At 45.9% G+C, this 22,661-nt stretch overlaps 2 protein-coding genes across 3 annotated transcripts in view; both read left to right on the plus strand.

The window, feature by feature from the left end:
- The window catches only part of LOC111843601 (semaphorin-3D), a 41,543-nt gene extending 37,981 nt beyond the window's left edge, over window positions 1–3,562 (plus strand). For both annotated transcript variants that reach the window (XM_023811284.2, XM_023811285.2), the window contains exons 16-18: window positions 23–87; window positions 205–338; window positions 1,401–3,562. In XM_023811284.2, coding sequence (XP_023667052.1) covers window positions 23–87; window positions 205–338; window positions 1,401–1,841 — 640 coding nt within the window. In that variant the 3' untranslated portion in view covers window positions 1,842–3,562. The remainder of the gene's footprint in view (window positions 1–22; window positions 88–204; window positions 339–1,400) is intronic.
- Window positions 3,563–4,974: 1,412 nt separating this feature from the next.
- LOC111843600 (DDB1- and CUL4-associated factor 1-like) lies at window positions 4,975–22,123 on the plus strand. Its single transcript, XM_023811282.2, has 24 exons — window positions 4,975–5,170; window positions 7,102–7,222; window positions 7,895–7,971; window positions 8,280–8,353; window positions 8,497–8,610; window positions 9,105–9,242; window positions 10,003–10,584; window positions 10,665–10,766; window positions 10,986–11,144; window positions 11,751–11,930; window positions 12,497–12,706; window positions 12,870–13,039; window positions 13,263–13,387; window positions 13,680–15,018; window positions 15,310–15,508; window positions 16,246–16,328; window positions 16,596–16,680; window positions 16,818–17,051; window positions 17,880–17,973; window positions 18,529–18,633; window positions 19,199–19,272; window positions 19,552–19,644; window positions 20,053–20,320; window positions 20,483–22,123. The coding sequence occupies exons 2-24, from the start codon at window positions 7,110–7,112 to the stop codon at window positions 20,539–20,541; spliced, it is 4,677 nt and encodes a 1,558-aa protein (XP_023667050.1). The 5' UTR covers window positions 4,975–5,170; window positions 7,102–7,109; the 3' UTR covers window positions 20,542–22,123.
- The last annotated feature ends 538 nt before the right edge of the window (window positions 22,124–22,661 follow it).

Consider the following 22,661-nt stretch of genomic DNA (forward strand, 5'->3'; position numbering starts at 1 on the left):
AAAGTCTCCTTTTCATTTCTAGACGTGCTCGTCGACAGGACGTCAGGCACGGGGACCCGCTGAGTCAGTGTCACGACTTGGGAGATGGTAAAGAGCCGTCTCTTCCTCGGACTTGAACAAATTTGCTCGGGTACATTGCTCCCTCTAGTGTTGAGAATGAACGATACACCGAATTGTACAATTGCGCGGCACCGTTTTTTACAGGTCGAGGGGTGGTGGAGGAAAAGGTCATCTATGGGGTGGAGGGTAACGCCACCTTCTTGGAGTGCGTGCCGAGGTCCCAACAGACAACGATCAGGTGGAGGGTACAGTTTCCTTTAGCCCAAACCAGCAGGGATGTAAGTACCTAGTACAGTAATAATTGCATTGTATAGGCCTACAGAGACCGGGATTAGCAAACAATCGGGTGAAATTGTGGTTTGACCTGTGGGGCAAGTTTGTTTTTTATTATGATGTTATTTTTTTTTAATAACAAATAAATCCAATGGTACGCTTTCATTTTGTGTGAAAAACACAAACCAAATTAAGGTAACACGTTTATTGAACGCACAATCACGTCCTATGGTGCTTTGGCAAGGCTGCCACATAAAGATAGGTAAAATCGTAATAATCCTTGCGATGGACTGGCATCCTACCCAGAATGGCCCTCTTCATGCTCCATGCTCCCTGGGACAATCTCCAGGCTCTCCACAACCCTGTACTGGAAAAGCAGCTATAGACGATCGGTTGGCTGTAATATTCCCCATAAAAATAAACAAACGGTTATTTTTCAACCAGTCTAATGGTTTTTATCCCACAGAATGCAGTAAAGTGGGAAAAAACATTTATAAGTTTGCGGTTACGTGTGTGGCTAATTAAAATTTATCCCCAATAAAAGTTTTATTGAATAATTTTTTTTTCTTACTTTGCTTTGAGGAAATATAAACATAAACCAAATCCAATGCGGTATTGGCCTATTCTCAGAAAAGGCTTCAGCTGTCTCTCCAGCCAAACCACGTTATAGTTTCAACCCAGTAACTAGGCTACATGTTTACGGCCACTAACCAAGAGCATGGTAATAAGCTGGTTACAGGGTTGCCAAATCTCACGCATCTGGCGCGTGACACTTGTGCTTTCTGACGCTCACGTAAGAAATATGACGGCAAATCTACATTATTCCATCGTAGACCTGAAATAAGTTTATAATCTACGTTGAGGTAGTTTGCAAACTATATAGACTATTTGCAAGGTAATATTAAGTGTTACGTGCATATAAATGTGTGTGCATTTAAAATCTCACGCCAGTAACCAAAGCAACCCTGTGATTATTAGAATTAGAAATGAAAGCATGGTTTGAAAAAAGCTGGAATGACACCAAAAAACATAGAAGATTCCTTAGCCTCATTTGGTCCTTTTTGCAGCTTCTGCAGAGCGATGAGCGCGTCATGCACATGAAGCGCGGCGTCCTCCTTCAGCGCTTAGAGCCGGGAGACTCGGGCCTCTACACCTGCCTGGCCCAGGAACACTCCTTCACCAGCACGCTGGCCCGCTACAACCTGCGCGTCGTATCCCAGCAGCAAGTCGTGGCTGGCAGCGTTTGGGCCGCAGAGAGGCTTGGGGAGCCGGTGGCCGGCGCTGATGATGCAGATGTGCCGGGGAACCGCGCCGGGATCCATGTCTCACACGGACATCAGATGACCAAGAGCTACAAGGACTGGCACCTCATGGGCATGAGCGTGGACGAGTACTGCGAACAGATGTGGTACCGTGAGAAGCGCCGGAAGCTCCGCAATCTGAAGTGGAAGCAGGACGGTAAAAAGGCCAGAGTGCGACGGCAGAACCCGCCGCAGCCCTCACCGTGACACCGCACTGCAACGCTGGGATAAATTTAAACTGATTCTTTTTGCACAACACCCGACATGTTTGAGTGATTTGACTACATGCTTTTTACACAAACCATCCTCCGCAAATGGCTGGAAACCTTCTCAAACCTCAGCATTCAACATAAAGGGAATCCCTTTATATTCAACGCTTGCTTAATCCTAGGATGTTGATTGATCTTGCGGAGATCAATGTCTTATGTCGATGAAGAGCTTTAAGCGTATCTGTATGTATAACTGAAAAATTGCGTTTTCTCATTGAACGTAAAAAATGTAGGCTACGCTTTGACAAAGCGTCTCATGCTGCAATAAATTACAAAGCACTACTGTAACAGCGCGGTTATTCTTGCCATAGGCAAGAGTTGTGTGTTTTTTATTTCTGAGGTTTCAGATAGGCCTATTTAGAATCGGGAATGTCTGAAGGTTAAGCCATCGAAAAAGTTAATAAAGATACGTTCATCCCCTTTAGCAACGTTTAATACAGAAACTTTAGATTCAGATTGTTGACAGGTGCTGCGGTATCTAAGAAAAATGTTTGTTCTCCGTACCGGAAAGTGAGAGTAAACGGTTTTGATTCGCCTGCAGGTAATTAACCATGTACATTGTTTTCAACATGCAGTACAAAATACATAATCTTCCCTTGTATTTCCATGTTAAATAAAAATTTAATGTAAAAGACAAAAGCATAAATAGATTATAAATGTTTTAGATTAGAATTCGTGTAGCGCATTCATTTAGACAGGTAATACATTTAAGAAGATATGAACATCTGTGGTAGAATGTACTAGAAACTATTTACAGATATGGAAAAGGTAAAACATTGCTTTTCCCCACATACATATCAAGTTATTTATTGATGCCCTAGAGTATTTTCAAAAACTATGCTAGCTCAACTGACCAATTCTTTATGCGAACAGGAGAGTAGGCCTATATGCTGCTGAATGCAGTTCCACTCCAGACCACCTTCAAGGAAGCTAATGTAAATGATGACGAAGGTGGGTCACGTGATCTTGGACTTATTTAGTAAGGATGTATGTGCCCATGTTTAGTGAACAGTACAGTTCTGTTTCGCAGCGGCTGCTTCTGAGTTTAAACTGAGTATTCTGGGTAAAGTAAAGACGGGCTGAGTGGGCATATGTTCATCCACTGAGATGGCATTTCAAGGGCATTTATGTGTGATGCACATATTTACTCATAATCAGAAATCAAAACATTTTATGGAGGTGTCATTAAGCACTTGATATATAAATGTATATTTGTGGGTGTTTAAGCCTTATTCTAACAATACCGTTTTTTGAACATGACAATTTTTTTATTTTAACGGAGGGAGTGTTAATTATACAATTGCTTGTGATGTTCATATTTTTTTACACAATTTAACTGAGGTTGTTTGTTTTGAACAAATGTTTTTATTTTGTTACGCTAGAATAAAAAAAATATGTAAACTTGAATTATACTACTGTGAGCTGGTGCTGTTAAAGTATAAGGGCTTCAAACTGCATGAGCGATACAGTATCAACGCGATAAGTAGGCGCATCTTATATTTACTATATTTAATTAACATTTCTGTGTATGCATACCATTTTTGGATGCCGTCAGATTCTATGTCAACACTAAAAAAATGAACTGCCCATTGTACCTGTCTGAATGACATATTTAGTATAGGTGTTTTTCAACAATAAATATTTTTTACATAAAAATAATTTATGAGTTAGATTTTCATTTACATTTTATTGATGAATTGGTGTACAATCGATGACAGTGAACATACATATATGAACTTTTAGGATAAAAGTGTATATTTTATGTATATTTTATTACTTACAAGCAGAGGTGGTACACAAACCCATTACTTGAGTCAAAGTATAGATATGCTTGGTCAAATATTACTCCAATACAAGTGAAAATTGTTCTGTCAAATTTAAAATTGAATTAAAGTACTGCAGTAGTTGATTTTTTAAATACTTAAGTATTCACAATTTCTTTTTAATGACAATGCATTGTATTGTTACCACAATCCATTTACAGAACCTATAATTACTCTGAAATGGCCTATTGAATGCCCTGACTTGCTTGTAGAACCTGTAGAATAAAATGCTTGCGGAGTATGTTGCAATTTCAATAGAAACATAATTGAACTGACAAAAGGATGGCAATTGTCATTTTCATTTTTTAATTTAAGATCCCCTGGTGGTGTGTGTGTGTGTGTGCACATTCATGCACATGCATGCATCAGGCAGACAGTGGAATTCCTGTAGATGCAACTTCCTCATAAAATAACAAACTAAATACAACAACCAACTCAGTCACACACCTCTGGCTTTATAACTGCCGAACAACAACTAGACTGACAGCACAGGAGTAGTTTACTGTAACTGGTTATTTTCCTGTGAGTAATGCAATATGACTTACCGCATTTTCGAAAATGCGTCCGCTGACTTCAAAGCTATGTTTCAAACTAATGATTAATGAGAACTTCATAGAAATTTAGTGGAGTAAAAACTACGATTTTTTGTGTATGTAGCGAAGTAAAAGTCACAAGTTTTTTTTTTTTTTTTATTGATACTCAAGTAAAATACTGATACTCAAAAAAATACTTAGGTACAGTACACAACTAATTGTACTTCGTTACTGTCCACCCCTGCTTAGTGCTTACAAAACTAATGGCAAATAAATAAAATGTACTCAGAATTGGATAAGGTCTCTTGGTGTGATTGTATATAGCAGAATATATCAGTAATATCTTCTTTGAACACAGCTCTGTGCTCTTATTAGTGATGCCCGATATCTGATGACTCGAGATTTCAGTGTGACAGTAAAGCAGAAAGTTGTTTTCTTTTTACCACAAATACTTTCATGGCACAAAACACTGGAGGGCTAAGGCAATGTCTTTGTTTCTCCGTGCATTAGCTCATTTACTTCGGTTGTGACTAATAAGCATACATTTAAATATATCGTATACTTCGCTTCACATATTTTTCAGCTGTGCCTGGGTTTATATTCCTGTAATCACTGTAAAACAGAAGAATGACCAGGGACTTCCTTGCGCTCAGAGAATGTTAGAAACTCTCTTACCCAGGAAACCATTGCTGACGTCATCAAAAGTAGACTGTAGTCGCCGGTTGTGACGTATTCAACGTGGTCGCCATAATAAACCTAGGTACATGGGTTAATCGAGCCTTGTGGTTTTACGAAGGTGGTGAAGTAACGAGCCGTGGTACAAAGATATATATCAACTTTTCAGTGATACTTATAAAATAGTCAGAGTCGGCTGCAAGACTGTGAGGAGAAAAACTGAGAAGTATTACGAGGTAAGACATTCGGGTGAAAGTGATTCGGTAAGAAGCCCCTCACTTGAATGGCAGAGTTCACGTTTGCAATAAACTATGGGTTGGTCATTTGCTGGAGGGTCGCCTGTAGCTGGATATTGACATTTCATGAGTACCGGTGCAGGGTTCTATTATCAGAAGAGGTCGGCAACTAAAAGCAGAGGACTGTAACCTAATCGTTTATTTGCCGGTAGCTGACAAGCTAGGAACCCCCAGTGTTTCCATACACGTGAGACGAATTAAAATCAGCGCCTGAAATATGACACACATTGCACAATTCGCACAGATCCTGCAGTTACACATAAAAACACTTCATCTTTTTTTTTAACAGATCCAATTACTTTTGATCTGAAGTGTACTGAGCCCTTTGCTCAAATGCGATTGAACTGCGCTGCCGGCGTGTAAAAAGCTCCACAGCGATCCGCTATTAGAAGCGTGACATCCAGGGGTCTCCAAGCCCGTGTCCACTTCGTCGTGCACATCAGTGTAACTTTCAGAGAAAACGACTTGTCGACCGGCTGTCCTTTTCTAAATGCTTCTTTTTCATCTGCATCTCTCTGTCAAAAGCGCACATGTGAGCGCCTGCGGAACTGACAGGCTTGTTAACCCTTCATAGACTAATCGAGCTGCAGTCAGGAATCGGCATATTAACGGTCCGCGTGTAAAATGACCTTTTCTTGCAATAATTATTGTTGCTTGTTTATCAGTGTATCATGTATTTGCAAGCTGGATGCTATTTTAATGATTAACTCGCGACCTTGAATTGGATAAACCCGAATATAATGTCGATGGGTGTGTGTCTTCTACATTTTGGCTTCACAATACATTTCCCGATAGTAAATGTTTGGTTTTTGTTTCACTTTTGCTTATAACGTTGAATTTATCTCGAATCTTTGAGTTCACATATTTTGACTTTTTTTTGTGAAGAATTTTTGGACCTTTTCTTAATTGTTTATTAATAATGCGGTAGTCTTTTAAAATATATTTGATTATACTATGGTTCCGGACCTTGAACTTGATTTTTCAGTTTGAATTTCACCGGGAGGATGTATACATAAGGACACAATTTAACTTGTCCTTTACGAAAAGCCAGCTGGTAGTTATAACATTTTAAGGTCATAATTGTTGTAATAAACTTTTATTTGTGGTGACATTTGTTTTGCAGAGTAAGATTTTATTAGTTATTAAGAATGAAGTTTTTATTTTATCTTGTACATGCTGACCTTTGGGAAAACGTGACATTTAAAAGTTCAAAGTTTTACCTCTTGCATGTAAACAAATTTACAGAACTTGATAAAATATATGTCCATTTTCACCTCTTAATAACGCAGATATCCAGTTTAAGTTGTTGCCAGCCGATTGAACATAAGAATTAATTGCTTCCCTGTAGGCTATTAGATCTTTTTTGGCACCAGGGCTGAGGCTATAATTAGGCTGAACGTGAGCAGGTGTGGCATGAAGAGGAAAAATCCTTTGCGAGATGTTTATCCTGTGAGCTGTTGTACTTCTGAAAGAGGGAAATCGGTGAAATACTGTGGATGCTTGCTAGTGTTGTTCAAATTATTTGAACATAAATGTATTTCCAAAAAATAAAGCCTGTTGGAAAACAAGTTGCCTGCTAGGTGTTTGTACCTTTCGAGACACATGGATCTATTCCCCCCAGAGGAAGAGACTTTAAGGAGCGATATTATGAGTGCTCTTGGGGGGGAGGAAGTCCTGGTTAGTTCAGGGTAATGAGGCATGTCTGTCCGGAGTCCCTTCATGCGCCATGAGTTTTGAGTACATGGCCCTTCAAGGCAGAGCCTGAACTTAAGCCTCCTACAGCAGCATTAAACCATGACGTCCATTAACTGCAGATGATGAATAGTGGCTTTAGGCGTAACTCTTTCTCGTGCTCATGCTGCCCTTCACAGGCAGGGCCATGGCTTCCCCGTCCCCGAGCGTGGACTCCAAGGCAGAGCTCTCCTCCTTGCTGGAGCAGTGGGAGCGGCAGCAGCAAGGCAGCACCTCGGAGCTGGTGTCCATCCTCGCCAAGTCAGTACACAACATGATGGGATGGTGTGGTCAATATGTGGGGTGTGGCCTGGTCCTGTATATGGGAGTGACCTGGCTCTGTATGGGTGTGGCCTATATGTGGGGTGTGGCCTATATGTGGGGTGTGGCCTGGCCCTGTATATGGGTGTGGCCTGGCTCTGTATGGGTGTGGCCTATATGTGGGGTGTGACCTGGCCCTGTATGGGTGTGACCTGGCTCTGTATGGGTGTGGCCTATATGTGGGGTGTGGTCTGGCTCTTTATGGGTGTGACCTGGCCCTGTATGGGTGTGACCTGGCTCTGTATGGGTGTGGCCTATATGTGGGGTGTGGTCACATTGCAGCCACTGCTTCCCAATGCAGGTGTAGGTTTCAGTTTCTTGCTTTCTTAAAAGTAAAACTGCAGTCCCCAGTCAGCCTGTATGGCCCCCAGGCTGTTCCACATATTTCATATATTTCACCCCCATCATGTTGCATAAAAAACACCCCATGTTTCACTGGCATCTCAGCCAAGGTGTCCCCTGACTCATGTCCCTGGCTCCCTGTCCCTGGCTCCTGGCTCCCCACAGCCCTGTACTGGATATGCGGATGTGCAATGTAGATGGATTGATGGATGTTTAAAATAGTCTTATAAAACATTGATTTTTTTTTTCCTATTTTCCATGATGTATTAGAATTTCAGAACTGATTGAAGGAGAGACTGAGCAGTACCACAAGGCAGACCCTGATCCCTTTGATGACCGTCATCCAGGTGAAACTTTGCTCTCATTCCAAGGACAATAAGTTTATAGTGGGATCTTGTCTGTGTCCAGAAGGTTATTAGTTCAAATCCCATGGCTGGCAGAGTAATCATGTCACTCTTGGGCCATTTAGAAAGACCCTTTATCCTAAAAACTGCTCTAGCCGTACTCTTACCTCTCACAGGAGAGCAACATGTTATATGATCAAGGGATTCCTGTGTACCTGTGTTGGTGCTTGTACAAATGGCAAATAAATCATCATCAAAAAATCATTGTCATCAGTAATGGAGTGTTTCTCTATCTGCTTTGGTTCCCCCAGGCAGAGCAGACCCAGAGTGTATGCTGGGACATGTGCTCAAAATCCTGTTTAAGAACGACGACTTCACCAACGCGGTAAAGTTCCGCTCTGGCCTCCTCTTCCAATCCTTGTCTTTCTTTTGTTATCTGTAAGACCAACCTGGCAGACGACTGGGAGTCGAATTCAGTGTTGGTGAGCAGCTCTGTCATGACACATCTGCATCCCACACCCCTTGCAGCTTCTGAACACGTACGTGATGACCAGCAGGGAGGTCTCCCTCAACACTGCTGCCTGTCGCCTTCTGCAGAACATCATGCCGGGACTGGAGACAGCAGTGGTCTTCCAGGAGAAGGTGTAGTACTCTTTTGACGGCAGAAACCGCCTGACCTTTTTGTGAAATGACTGAAATGACAAACGATTTGGTCCTTGGCTACTTTAGACCCCACGCACTGTTTGGTAGTGTTCCACGCTTTGGGGGTCATGGGTTCGAATCTGGCCTGAACTCTGCACAGGTTGCTAGTCCAAGAATAGGGATGCCACCAGAGATTTTGGACCCCCCAACCTAGACCGAGCAAGTTCCATTCCTTCAAGGCCCCTTTCAACTGTCTCCCCCTTCACAACTTCCCTGTCCAAGAGCAAATAAATCACGTGAATCAGTGACTCTAAATTGCATTTAGTGTCTAAGACCTTGGAGTCCTGCCTTGATCCTCTTCTAGGTTTGGTAACTCAATAGGTTAGATATCCTGTGGTTATTAAAAATGAATTTATATATAGAGGGATGGAATTTTCATGACTTGGCTTTGCCGGTGTTGTCTTGCTAACTGCCCCCCCTCCCCCATGCTTCAGGAGGGTGTGGTGGAGAAGCTCTTTGAATGGGCCCAGGAGGCCGATTGTCCCCTGTGTATCTATGCCACGGGGCTGCTGGGCGGAGCCATGGAGAACCAGGACATCGCCGGCAACTACAGGGAGGAGAATTCACAGCTGGTCAGTGGACGCCCGTCCTGCGTTTGACGCTTGCTGTCCTGGGGGTGATGCTGGCTTTTCCCGCATCGAGGACACGCTGTCGGAATGGCATTGGGAACTGAAAGCCAGCCATGGCGACTCTATAGCTGCGTTCTCAGAGTAATTTGAAAAGACACCTTTCCTCTTTTATTGTCATGTTTTCATTTTATTTATTTTTTCCCTCAGGATGTCTGTGCGGTGTTTTGCACCGTCTGGATAAGTAAAACATTTAGAAATCCTATTTATTTTTTTTTGCCAAAGAGGAAATGTTTAAGTGCGGAAAGCTCCGGAATTGGATCTCTGCCACTGAGACCTTTGCTGTGGTCAAATAGGTTCAGTAAATATCTCTCTGGGCGCCTCTTAGTGGGCGGATCTGGTGGCGAATCGAAGGCTCCTGTTGTACATATACATTTCGGCTATGTATCTGATATATGCCCAAAGTGACTTACGGCAGGGCAGAGCTACAATTTGTGTGTACTACCTGGAATTTGAACTCACGACCTCTGCGCAGATTGCCGAGATACTCTACTTGTTGAGCTACGGAAGCTGAATTGCTCTCCTGACCTGGGAAATAGCTCAGATATATAAATGTGGTGGTGTGACCATGTACCTGCATCTGTTAGGTGTTCTCCATGTTTGCCTTGAGTGTTGCTGACAGGGCATATAAGGATGTGGGAACCACTGTTGTGTGAGCTCTGTTTCCTGCATGGCCCATTGGAGTGACGGACCGTCGCCCTCACAGGTGCCTTTTATGCTCCGGAGGCTGCGTGAGCTGCAGAGTGTCGAGGCGGACGGCTCCCCAGGGATCAGGAGAGCTGACCTGCAGGGTGAGCGCTCAGGAGCGACGGGCCAGGATTGTGGGGGCTCTGAGGATGCGGCTGGTCCCCTGGGAAGCTCTGCAGAGAGAGACCGGGAGGGAGAGGAGAGGGGGGAGGAAAGCCAGCCGGTGCCAGCCGAGAGCGGTGAACCATCGCTGCAGCTGGGCTTCACCCGCAAGGCCAGCAGCCGTGCGCATCCGTCTGTCAAACCGGCATCAGAGCCCCTGTACCAGGCGGCGCCAGAGACAGGAGAGCCGGACCGGAGGCGGGAAGTGGGCAGTCAGGCGCAGAAGAGGGTGGAGGGGGAAAACGGCAGGACGGCCAGACAGAAGCTGCGCTTGGCCCCCCCCGATCCGGAGCGGGCTGCCTGCGAGCTGTCCAATAGCAGCTGGAATGAGATGAGCCCTTGGGTCATCGGGACCAAATACCGCCTGGAACCTCTGACCCCAGCCATGGAACAGCGCCTCATCTTGCAATATCTCACCCCGCTGGGGGAGTACCAAGAGGTTGGCTATGTCTCCTCCCTCATCACCCCACCCCCGGTCAGTTTCCCCCCCACTCACCCCTCCATTGGTCTTTCCCACAGCTTTTGGGCGTTTTCATGCAGATGGGAGCCTGCGAACTGCTCATGCATTACATCGATCTCAAGCTGACCAACGACGTGCAGCTCACCTTTGAGGCGCTCAAGGTACCTCCTTACCCCAGGGGTCCAACATGGCTAAGACGTTCCACGCAGGGCGTCACACCCAAATACACTGCGCAGCACGGGAATGACACGTCGTCCTCTGCGGGGCGTCGATAAGCCCCCAGCTGTTCCTGTGCGTCCCTGATAGGCCTGCTGGGTTGGCGGAGATAAGCAGCCACCAGGGCGGCGCCCTGATCCTAACGCAGGTGTGTCTGTTCTCAGTACCTGGCCTCCCTGCTGCTGCACAAGAAATTCGCTGCCGAATTTGTGGCTCACGGTGGCGTGCAGAAGCTTCTGGAAATCCCACGGCCCTCCATAGCAGCCACCGGGGTGTCCCTGTGCCTCTACTACCTGGCCTACAACCAGGATGCCATGGAGAGGGTGAGAGAATCCCTGTGTGTGTATATGTGTGATGGTCCTCCACCTTCCCATCATCCTCCTGGCTTCTGCAAATAACAGCAGCCAAACGCACCACAGTACTCAAACTGACAGAAACAAAATGCCACCTCCGTTTTGTGAGTTATGAGGTCCCTTATAAGGGTGCGACATACCTGAAGGTTCCTTTAGATAACAAAAGGTTATTGCTGCTGAGATTCACCTCAAATCCAGTTCCTAACAAAGGATTCGAGGACAAAAAAACCCACTAAAACTGAAAGTATTATGTTTAAGCACCGTCCTTTTTGTTTCCGGACAGCTATGATTTTTACATTCTAATTGGTAGGTGATTTTATCCAAAGCAACCTACATTTTTAGCCGAGTAGCAGAACCAAATAGTCCCTGGAGTAATTGGCGGGGGGGTGTGTAAGGGCCTTGCGCAGGGGCCTTTTGGTGAATCCATTGTGCCATCCCTGGGATTTGAACTGGCGACCTTCCGTTCAAAGGCACAGCCACCTAGCCCTCTGAGCCGCACAGCGCCCCCTGGTGGTTTCACGTCGATGTTGGGGCTACCTGTGGGTGGATAGCCTGCCTCACTACCTCCCTCCGCAGGTGTGCATGCTGCCGCCCGCCGTGCTGGCCGGCGTGGTCTCCTACACGCTCTGGCTGCTGGAGTGCTCTCACGCCTCTGGCTCCTGCCACGCCACTATGTTCTTCTCCATCTCCTTCGCCTTCCGCGCCGTCCTCCAGCTCTTCGACCAGCAGGACGGCCTGCGGCGCCTCGTCAACCTGGTGGGGGCCCCCCCTCCTATTACACTTGTGATTTATTTTTTATGTTTTCAATTTTCATTTGAAATCCAGTTTAGTCTTAGTTGGATTTCATTGTTATTTTTAAGATATAGTTCTATTTAGTTTTTGCACATTTTAGTTTCAGTTGAAGTTTTAGTAATTTTATTTCCTGGGATTAACTAAAAGTTGTAGAGCTATGATCTACATGAATACACACTGCGCATATGTACTAATCCCCTCATAATGCATAAAGCATGTTGCAGTTATTATTAATGGGCAATAGAATTGAAAAATCTTTACTTTAGCGAAATAGTATTAAAAACAGTCATAGACAGTATTTGACATTTTGTTTTTATTTATTAGTTTTGGGACTATTTATAGTTTTCATTTAGTTGTACTTTGTTTTCATGTCTTTTATCTTTTATTATTGATATTTTATATCTGTTTCAGTTTGCCGCAATGTTTCGTTATAGTTTTTGTTATTGTCAGTGATGATCGCCCTGCCAGGCACCTGTCTGGCATTGCTGCGCCCGCTGTGTCACGGCGCCTTTCTCTCTGCTGCCTGACAGATCAGCACCCTGGAGATTCTCAATCTCGAGGAGCAAACGGCGCTGCTGAGCGACGACAAGATCTTCTCGAGCCGGCAGACGGCCAAGCACACCTGCATGGCCCTGCGCCGCTACTTCGAAGCTCACCTGGCCATTAAGGTGGAGCAGGTGAAGCAGTCCCTTCAGCGATCAGAGGGTGGCGCTCCAGTTCACACACAGCCGTATTTCAAGGTGGAGTGAATTGTGCCTTTTGGTCGATTTATAATCCGCTTTTGAAGGACTGCTGAACACACTATTCAGCGCTGTGGTGCTGTATACATGGTACTATTGCATTAATAATTAATACTGATAAATTCTGGAAATTTGTCCCCATGGTAACCTGTATGTTTCCCAGGCTTGCTCCTACACCCGCGAGCAGGTGGTGGAGATGATGGAGTTTCTGATCGAGTACGGCCCGGCGAGGCTCTACTGGGAGCCGGCCGAGGTCTTCCTCAAGCTCTCCTGCGTGCAGCTTCTGCTGCAGCTCATCTCCACGGCCTGCGACTGGAGGACGTACTACGGCAGGTAGGAGGCTCCGCCCCCTCTGATACCACGGCAGCATTTTTTTTTTCCATCCCTCTTTTATGGAAGGCAAGGAATCTGTCAGAGAAGTGTCTGAGGGGGTTATCTTTAACCTCAAGAACGCAAACGTTATGGGAAGCCTAGCCACGCTCTGGTACCCTGACATGCTGTCTCTGTGTGTGTGTCTATCTCTCTCTCTCTCTCTCTCTCCATTCCCTGGCTGAAGGAGTGACACGGTGCGTTACGCTTTGGACATCTTGGCCATTCTGACGCTGGTGCCCAAGGCACAGCTGCTGCTGGCTGAGCCTGTGGACGTGCTGGACGAAGGCGGCTCTGTCGTCTGCACCGTGGGTCAGTCTTCATGGCAGCGTGGTCAGGGGTTGGGGGGGGGGGGGGTGGAATATGGTTTGGCCAGCCCATTTGTTTTAAAGTTTTCCGGACCCCAGCCATATCCATGTGTGACCCTGTGTAAAATTTAATGTTAAAAGTTTTTAATTTCTTAAAAGTTCTTTATGCCATCATAAGGTGATTCCCTGTCATTATTCTGTGTGGTTCTGGTTTTTGAGTTTACGCCCCCAATCCGGTGACTGGGCCGGGTTCTGGCGGGTCTCCCATCTCTGTCTCCCTGGGCTTGATTCCGCAGGGATGAGCATCATCCTGGGTGTGGCAGAGGGCGAGGTCTTCCTAAACGATGCCGAGATCCAGAAGTCGGCGCTGCAGGTGGTGATAAACTGCGTGTGTGCCCCCGACAAGCGGCCACCCGCCATTGGCAAGTTCCCCAACGCGACCCCAAGGCGTCGCCTGCCTCAGGCTCCCCGTGGCGGGGGAGGAACAGGAACAGGAGGAGGAGACAGTGTCCTGGCTCGCATGTGGAACGTGGTGCAGGCTAACAATGGCATCAAGGTGCTGCTGTCGCTGTTGACGGTCAAGGCGCCCATTACGGACGCGGACCAGATTCGTGCGCTGGCATGCCGGGCGCTGGTGGGACTGTCTCGCAGCAGCGCTGTCCGGCAGATTGTGGGCAAGCTGCCGCTGTTTGGTGGCGGCCAGATCCAGCAGTTGATGAAGGAGCCCGTGTTGCAGGACAAGCGTGGTGAGCATGTGCGCTTCTGCCGCTTCGCCACTGAGCTCATCGAACGCGTCTCCGGGAAGCCGCTACTGTGCGCTGCTGACGTCTCCCTGGCCCGGTTGCAGAGGGCCAGCGTGGTGGCCCAGACCCGCATCAGCTTCCCCGAGAAGGAGCTCCTGCTGCTTATCCGGAACCACCTGGTGGCCAAGGGTCTGCACTCCGCTGCCAGCACCCTCACCAGGGAGGCCGACCTTCCCATGACGCACCTCTCCCACTCCTCCTCTGCCTCCTCTTCTTTCCCGTTCTCCTCTGCCCCCATGGCATCCCTTGGCTCCCCCATGTCGGCCCTGCCTCGTACTCCACGGCTAGCCGCCGGGGTCGCCTCTCGTCTGGGTGGCCACGCCTCCTCGTCCCCAGGGCCTTCCCCCGGGCATATCCAGCTCCGTCCCTCCTCCTCCCCGATTTCTGTGACGACCCCTCCTCCTCCACCTCCCTCAGGCCCTCCGCCCCATGGCCCAACTCTGATCGGCCGCATCCTCTTTGCGCGTGAGCGCCCGCCCCCATGTGCTAGTGCCACAGCCGCCAAAAAACCCAGAGTCCTGCGGCAGAAATCGGACCATGGCGCTTTCAGCCAGAGCCCGGCGGTGAGGAAGCAGCTGGACCGCTGCCTTCCATCGCCACCGGCGCTGGACAGCATCATCACGGAGTACCTACGCGAGCAGCACTCCCGCTGCCGTAACCCGGTCACCACCTGCCCGCCGTTCTCCCTCTTTACCCCACACCAGTGCCCAGAGCCCAAGCAGCGGCGTCAGGCACCACCCAACTTCACATCCCGTCTCACCCGCCGTGCGGCCTTCCCAAGGTATGGCGGCGTGGATGGCGGCTGCTTCGACCGACACCTCATCTTCAGCAGGTACCATTGCTGCTTTGGATCTAGCTAGAATCCTGACATATCCATCACTGTCCAGTAGGTGGCAGCATGGAGCATTGTAACGAATTAAACAAATTCTCCATCGCCGTCGGAATAAATGCTAAATAATTTTTTTTAAGGGGATAAAATGAGCTTTGCTGTGATTATCTGCAGTGGGATTCTTTTTCCCACCGTCATGCCCATTGTGCATTTTTATATCACCTGGAGGCTGAGTAGGGAAGCTGTGTCATGTAGTCTTTTGACCCGTTCCTGTCTCCATCCCCACCCTTCCAGGTTCCGGCCCATCTCCGTTTTTCGGGAGGCTGAGGAGGATGAGAGTGGCTTCATGTGCTGCGCCTTCTCTGCCCGCGAGCGCTTCCTCATGCTGGGCACCTGTACAGGCCAGCTGAAGCTGTACAACATCTTCACGGGTCAGGAGGAGGCCAGTTACAGTTGCCACGGCTCGGCTATCATGCACATGGAGCCATCGCGGGTCAGCCGATTAACACACACACACACACACATACACACACACACAAAAGGTTGCTGGTTCAAGTCCCCCAAGAATCTGTGCTCTAGTTACCATTCAGAATCTTAATTCATTTTGAATTGCGGCAATGAAATATCTGGCTAATTGGCTGACACTGTCATTTAAGCATCTAAAATTAAGAAATCTGAAATCTGCACAATTGCGTAATTCTGGCTTTAGAAAACCTGACGTTAACTGTCATTTTAATTACGAAAGCAGCACCTTTGCTCTGCTACTGATTATACTATGCTATGGTTGATGTCGATTTGTTTGGTTTTGTACTTGGTTTAGCACACCTGAATCAAACAATCAAGCAATGAAGAACCCAGAATACCTGGTACATGTGTGTTAGGAGCTGGGTGGAAGCAAAAATGTGGACTGTCTGGGGGTCTCCGAGGACTTGTTGAGAAACACTGCTGTACGTGTCTGATAGTCCCCTCCCCTGTAGGACTTGGCGCTTCATTCCCCCATTGTTGGTCTTACTGCAGTCTTTCCCAATGTGGTCCTCAGGGACCCATAGTTGGTCATGTTTTTGCTCCCTGCCAGACAGCCCACATTTTTGGTCCCAGGGTCTAGGATGCAGCAAAAACATGGACTATCTGTGGGTCCAAACACTGGATTGCTGTGTTAATGCGAGTTGCAGCTGAAACGTGGCTGTTCAACCTCTGCCTTTAATTATCTCTTCTCCGCTCCCGTTTCAGGACGGCTCTCTGCTGCTGACGTCTGCCTCGTGGAGCTACCCGCTGTCGGCGCTGTGGAGCATGAAATCGGTCTTCATGATGAAGTATGCGGTACCTCTTGGGTCTGGCTCTCGGGCAGGGAGAAAGGGAGCACAAGGAAGGGGCTGACTGTCTCTTCCTGCCAGAGGGACTGTGTCCTCCCTTCAGAGAATCAGCTTTTCTCCTGTGCTGTTTCATTTTACTTATTTAAAACCAAAGCCCCTTTTATGTTGACAGATTTCTTCTTCTTTTTTGTTGTTTTGTAGTTCTGTAGCTTGTTCAGGAACAGACGCCAACTCGGGTAACTGAAACTCAGTTTTTCTCTCTCTCAGGCATTCGTTTTTAGATGATCATTACGTGGAATTCAGTAAACTCTCTCAGGACAGAGTCATCGGCACAAAGGAGCACATCGCTCACGTGAGTCATCATTTCTCAGGCCTTTTATTCATCTTTCTTCATCTTGTTTTCCACCTGAGAATCGGTAAGTCCAAATTTTTATGCTGCCAAAGAATCTTGCTTTTCTGCTGGGAGTAATTATGCAATATCTATGGTAGATCTACGACATCCAGACCGGGCAGAAGACCTTGACTCTCAATAATCCTGGTCTGGCAAACAACTACAAGCGTAACTGTGCGACCTTTAACCCCACGGATGACTTGGTGCTGAACGACGGCGTGATGTGGGATGTGCGCTCTGCACATGCCGTACACAAGTTCGACAAGTTCAACATGAATATCAGTGGCGTCTTTCACCCCAATGGGCTGGAGGTTATCATCAACACCGAGATTGTATCCTCCGCTAGCTTGTTTCGTGGGTGTGACCTCAGTATGTCTAAACCTTTCACTATTATAGTGGTATTTTCAATTCTGTTATGAAAGTCATGACAGGGTGTCCGCGGGATTTTAAAAAGTATTAAAAGGTAGTAAATCACATAAGCAAAAATTAGAGCCATTAAAAAGTATTAAAAGGTATTACACGCAAATTTACAAGGTATTAAGTTTTAGATTTAGATTTTTTTCATAGTCATCATGGGTAAGTGCAAATTTGCATGCAAGTGGTTAGAGGACCCGGCGTTTAAGGACTGGCTAAGGCCGGTAGCAGGAAAATATCGAGAGGGTTACTGATCGGTTTGCAAAAAAAACCCATAAATATCACCTGGATGGGGGTTAGCGCTCTCTGGTCGCATATGCGATGCACAACTCATAAATCAGGAATGCATGGATGAGAGCAGTTAGTCAACTGGTGCAAATCGACAAACTCATTGAAGAAAAAGCCAAACAATTACGGCACTTGCCATGAATAGCCTAGTGGATAAAGATATGGACTTGTGACTGAAGAAGTTAAATGCAAGATGTTTTCAAAATCACAGTCACTAAATTTATTCTGTTGACCCATGTTCCCTATTTAAATTCTGTTGTACAGGCCAAAATTGTGTAACATTATACATTTTTAAATCAGTTTGAAACTTGTTTAAAAACGGTTGCAACTCAGTGCCGTGCGGGTTTTAAAAAATATTGAGAAAGTATTAAAAAAGGTATTAGAAAGTGTTAAATTTAACCTCTGGATTTCTGTATATACCCTGCATGAGGAGTTTCTCACCTTAACATGAAATTCAGTGGGATTTACGCACTTACCATCTCCTACACACTGTTCCCGCCCTGGACCAGTGCAGGATAGTCTTCAACAACGATGGCACTGTCATATACGGAGGTGAGACCTGTCTTTTCCTCCATCTCCAAGGTTATTATTCTCTGTCGTCTGTTACTTCACAAAGTTCGTAAGTCTGATCTACTGAATGTAAAAAATTAATCTTACTGCTTAACTTTAAATCATTCAACCACATCCTTAGGGTGGCTTTCAAGCTGGAGTGAAATAATTTGGGTTTAAGAGAAGAAGGTTTCAGATTGGGATTTTGGGGTTAGAAATGTTAAGGTGACTATTAAGGTGAATGTTAAGTCAGGGGTCGACTTGGAAAGTAGATCTTATCCCCAGCTCAGCTTATGATAATGCCAAGTCCTGGACTTGGTCCTTAGTGGTTTTGTCTGTGTGGTTCTCTTGGAATTCTCTTGGTATCTTGGAGTAGTTTTCTGTGGTTTTTGGCTGCGGTCCCGGTGGCCTGCAGTATGCTTCGTTTACCCAACTGGCTAAGAAATTTCTTGGCTGAGGAGGCCATTAAAATCTGGCCTAATGGAGATGTCGTCTAGCATCCTCGTAGGCTTCAGCGGCCGCATAGTGCTGACGTCTGCTGCCGTTCGGTTTTCACAGCGATGCTGCAGGCGGACGACGAGGACGACGTGATGGGGCAGCAGATGAAGAGCCCCTTCGGGTCCTCCTTCAGGACCTTCGATGCCACAGACTACAAACCTATTGGTAGGGAATAACTCCCCGGGCGTTCAGCAGTGCTGGGCGATTCCATCTTGAGAATAAATAGCTAACAGTCAACATCATCTACACAGAAAAACAATAAACATTTTTTTACGTAGTAGACACTTTTTTGTAAAGTGACTTACAAAGGAAGGAAGTCTGGGGTCAGGTTAGAGGATTTAGGGTTAAGGGCCCAGCCTCAGTGGGAAAGTTACTCTTATGGGCTGGAATTTGAACCCACAACCTTTCTGACATGGGCAGAGATCCATCTTCTACTGATTACTTACTATGTACGCTGCCCTAATGGCCTCAGTGCAACACATTTCCAATGAGCCATCAACTCAAGAAAGCTCACAGCAAAGTAATGTTCACGTAAGAAAATATATGCAAGACTTATGGCAATAACAAAAACAGACATTTCCTCTCATTTCCACAATACAAATTACCATCGGAGTGCTTAATCTCAGCCTGTCGACAAGAATCGAGGATATTGACTTTGTCGGTTTGTTTTTCAGCGCTTGGGGCCATCAACCTTTCAAAAAACCAATCTTGTTTTCTGCTTTATATATAGCTACCATCGATGTGAAAAGAAACATTTTTGACCTCTGCACTGACACCAAGGATTGTTACCTGGCTGTAATTGAGGTAAAAGGAGCTCTGAGGCTGCCTGCTTTTTGGACGTTCTGGCTATAGTCCAGTATGGTCTCATCATGGCTGCATGTCTTGCAGATTGACTCATACTTTCACTTACCAAACGGGCTGAAGAACAATGCAGTCTATGTTCCATGTTTGCGCAGTTTAGTGGATTTGTCTTCAAGCGGCAGCTTTTATTTTGAATGTATTGGCTTAAAGTGTTGACTTTGCACATGCCTTGTATGGGTTGTTGTTTCATATTATATTTGAATGTGTTTACCTGCACTACAGAATCAGGATTCCATAAACATGGACACAGTGTGTCGACTCTACGAGGTTGGGAGGCAGCGGCTGGCTGAGGAAGAGGAGGATGAGGAAGATCAGGTCAATGAAGCAGGCTTGCAAGCTTGTCTTTTGATCTCCATGTTCTTGTTATGTGCTGTGTGATTTTAGGATTAACTAAAGCTTGGTCCCAGGCCAGATCTGGGATGTCTTAGATGTTATCGGTATAGTTGTTGTGGTATTGAAGGAATGCATCAAACACTTGTTTTTCTAGTCTTCAGCAACATGTTTAATCTTTATAGCTTCTGAAAACACAATTTTTTCGAATGGGACATGGCTATGCTTAAAGGTTTTTTTTATTATTAAAAGGAAGCTTAATTAACTATATAATGAAATAGCTGCCCACTAAATGGATTATAAGTAACATTGTGCAAGTGCATGTTGGCAGTATTAGGGGAGAATGACTTCCCTCCTTCAGTTTTGTATATTAATGTTCTCCCTTTTCGGCAGGAGGATGAGGATCAGGAGGAAGATGATGATGATGACGACGACGATTCAGACGACGACCTGGACGACATAGACACAGACCCGCTGCTGGCCGAACTGGAGAATGGCAACGGTGGAGATGAGGACGGCGAGCGTGACTTCTCGCTCTCGGATGACGAGCAGGTGAACCGTCTGCTGGGGGCCGACGGCGACGAGGGGGAAGAGGACGAGGAGGAAGAGGATGATGATTCTGACGATAATGACGAAGACGGAGATCTCCTCCTGGAGAACAGTAAGCGATTGGCCTTCTCAAACCCTTAGAGACAGCGTCTATGTTTGAATCCACAGCAATCGTGTCACACAGCCTTGTTCTTAAATCTCTAAATTTCGAATGGTTGGCATTTTCGATAATTTGCACCCCTGGGAATTCTGACTGGTCCTCCTCTCTCCTTAGCGGACAGCTCTGACAACTCGGACCTGGAGGATGACATCATCCTCTCTCTGAACGAGTGAAGACAGGTTGGTGGCGCTGCAGTGACGGCACGCCAAGGTCACGTTACCTGGCTGGAGGTGAATGCTGGAAGCTGTGTTGAAATACCGAGTGAGCAAGTGAAAGACACGGTCCTGCGGATGGATGCTCTCCTTTTTTTCTTATCTGCTCAAACGCAGTTAAGAAGGACTGCTGGACACTTGGTAGGAACCTGAAGCGGGCCTAATGACATCGTCTGTTACAGGAATTGGAAATGGATACACACGCAAACAGACTTTTCAAAATTCATTGACTCCAAGTGCACAAGCTTTTAACAAGGTGTTAAAAGATGAATCCCTTTTTAATTACATCAGAAATCGATGTGAATCATATTTTCTAGGATACGTGATGGCGGACAGTGTTTTTAAATGGGTAGCACCCCCGCTCCTTGCCTAGTTGGTGTTACCAAGGTGACCCCGTTACCCGGCCCAGATGAGGCTCTGTGGGCCGTGGATGGAGACCAGATCGTGGTCCGAGTCCAGGTATCCAAGCACCTCTGAAATTATGTATATCAGGGAAAGTGCGGAATCTTGCCTTTTCTTCGCCTTCCCTCCTCTGGTGCTTTTCTGGGTTTTCAGTGATCCTGCCATCCGTTTACCTCAGGAATGTGTCACGTGTAAATCAGAAGTGAACCGCTTAGCAACCAGAATCACCGTCTCCCTTTTTATTTTCTTTGGTTTGTGGGTGGGGGGAACTGCATTGCATCCTTTTGTGATTTGAAATATGTTCGCTGAAACTTTGTGTCCTGAACTTCCTGCTCCTGATGTGGGGGGTGGGGGGGGGTGGGGGGCGGAATCAGGAATTCCTGAGGCATGCAAAACTCCTGTGTTAAATTCTTATTTATTTGCTGTTTGTGTTGTTTTCCCAGCAGGGATGAAAAATGTGACAAGTGTCGCATCCCACAGATATGATCATTAGTATCAAAGTGATTTGGGAGCACTTACTCTGCCCCCCCTCTCGCCGCATTCATCTTGGGGAGGCCAGGCTCAAGGCTCTTTTTGGGTGCCTGAGATCCAAGAGACAGGAGTGGCTGTGTGGTCGACTCAGTACGTGTGTCTCTGTATGTGTCCGTATGTTGTGTTTTTTTTTTTTTTTTTTTTTTTTTTTTTAACATATCTAATTATAGGAATGGGCACCTTGCTGAAGACTGAAGATGGACAGATTAGGTTCTGTACCCAAGTGCTCCTCTGTGGCCTGTACTACGAAGCGGGGTTACTGGCTTATTGGGGTAACTTGTCGGATTTAAGGTACCACCATTTAAATGGACTTCATATTCGTTCACTTACATTTTGCCCAGACTACCTTAAATCCGACAAGTTACCCCAATAAGCCAGTAACCCTGCTTCGTAGTACAGGCCACTGGTCAGTTGGGATCTTGTTTTCCTGTGTGTGAGTGTGTGTGTCTGTTTCTAAAGGATATATACCTCTTTATATTGTGTGCTTACATTTTTTTTTTTTTAAAACTCCCCCAGAAAATGTATAGATTTGTATAATGGTCTATATAGAATGTATCAAATATTTTTTGCTATAAAGAATGAAATAAAAATATAACCATGAATATCGAAAGTGTGTTTCAGTGACTTAAGGTCCAACATTTCCATGAAATGAAAATTTGAATTTGGTGAAATTTAAAAGGATTCTCCTGAATTAGTAAAGACTCGAATGTGAACTGGAATAGCTGAAGTACTGAAATTTAATCTCTGTCCTCTGAGTGAGTCTGCCCAGGCTGAGCGATGGAATAAAATGTCGCTTCGCCTGCAAATTTCTGTATATTGAATATCAGCACTGGGTCTCCTTAAAAATCCAGAATAGTCGATACACCCAACGTGGCTGCAAAGTGGCCTGTTTCTTACATGTAAGAAGATACCGCAATATCTTATTTTTCCAAGAAAATCATCTCGAATGTTGTTTTTCTGTGTGTGTGTGTGTGTGTGTGTGTGTGTGTGTGTATAAATATATATGTATATGTTTTATTCTTGGTATACTTTTTATGGACTTCTTTTCCAATACAGTGTTTAAGACCCAGATTGATGATTTGTTTGTAATAGAAGGTCCTTCCATCTTTTAGGGGCTACTGTATATTCTTGTCTCTTCCAGTGAAGCC

This window comes from Paramormyrops kingsleyae, chromosome 8 (genome assembly GCF_048594095.1).
Source record: "Paramormyrops kingsleyae isolate MSU_618 chromosome 8, PKINGS_0.4, whole genome shotgun sequence".
NCBI classification, from domain to species: Eukaryota; Metazoa; Chordata; class Actinopteri; order Osteoglossiformes; family Mormyridae; genus Paramormyrops; species Paramormyrops kingsleyae.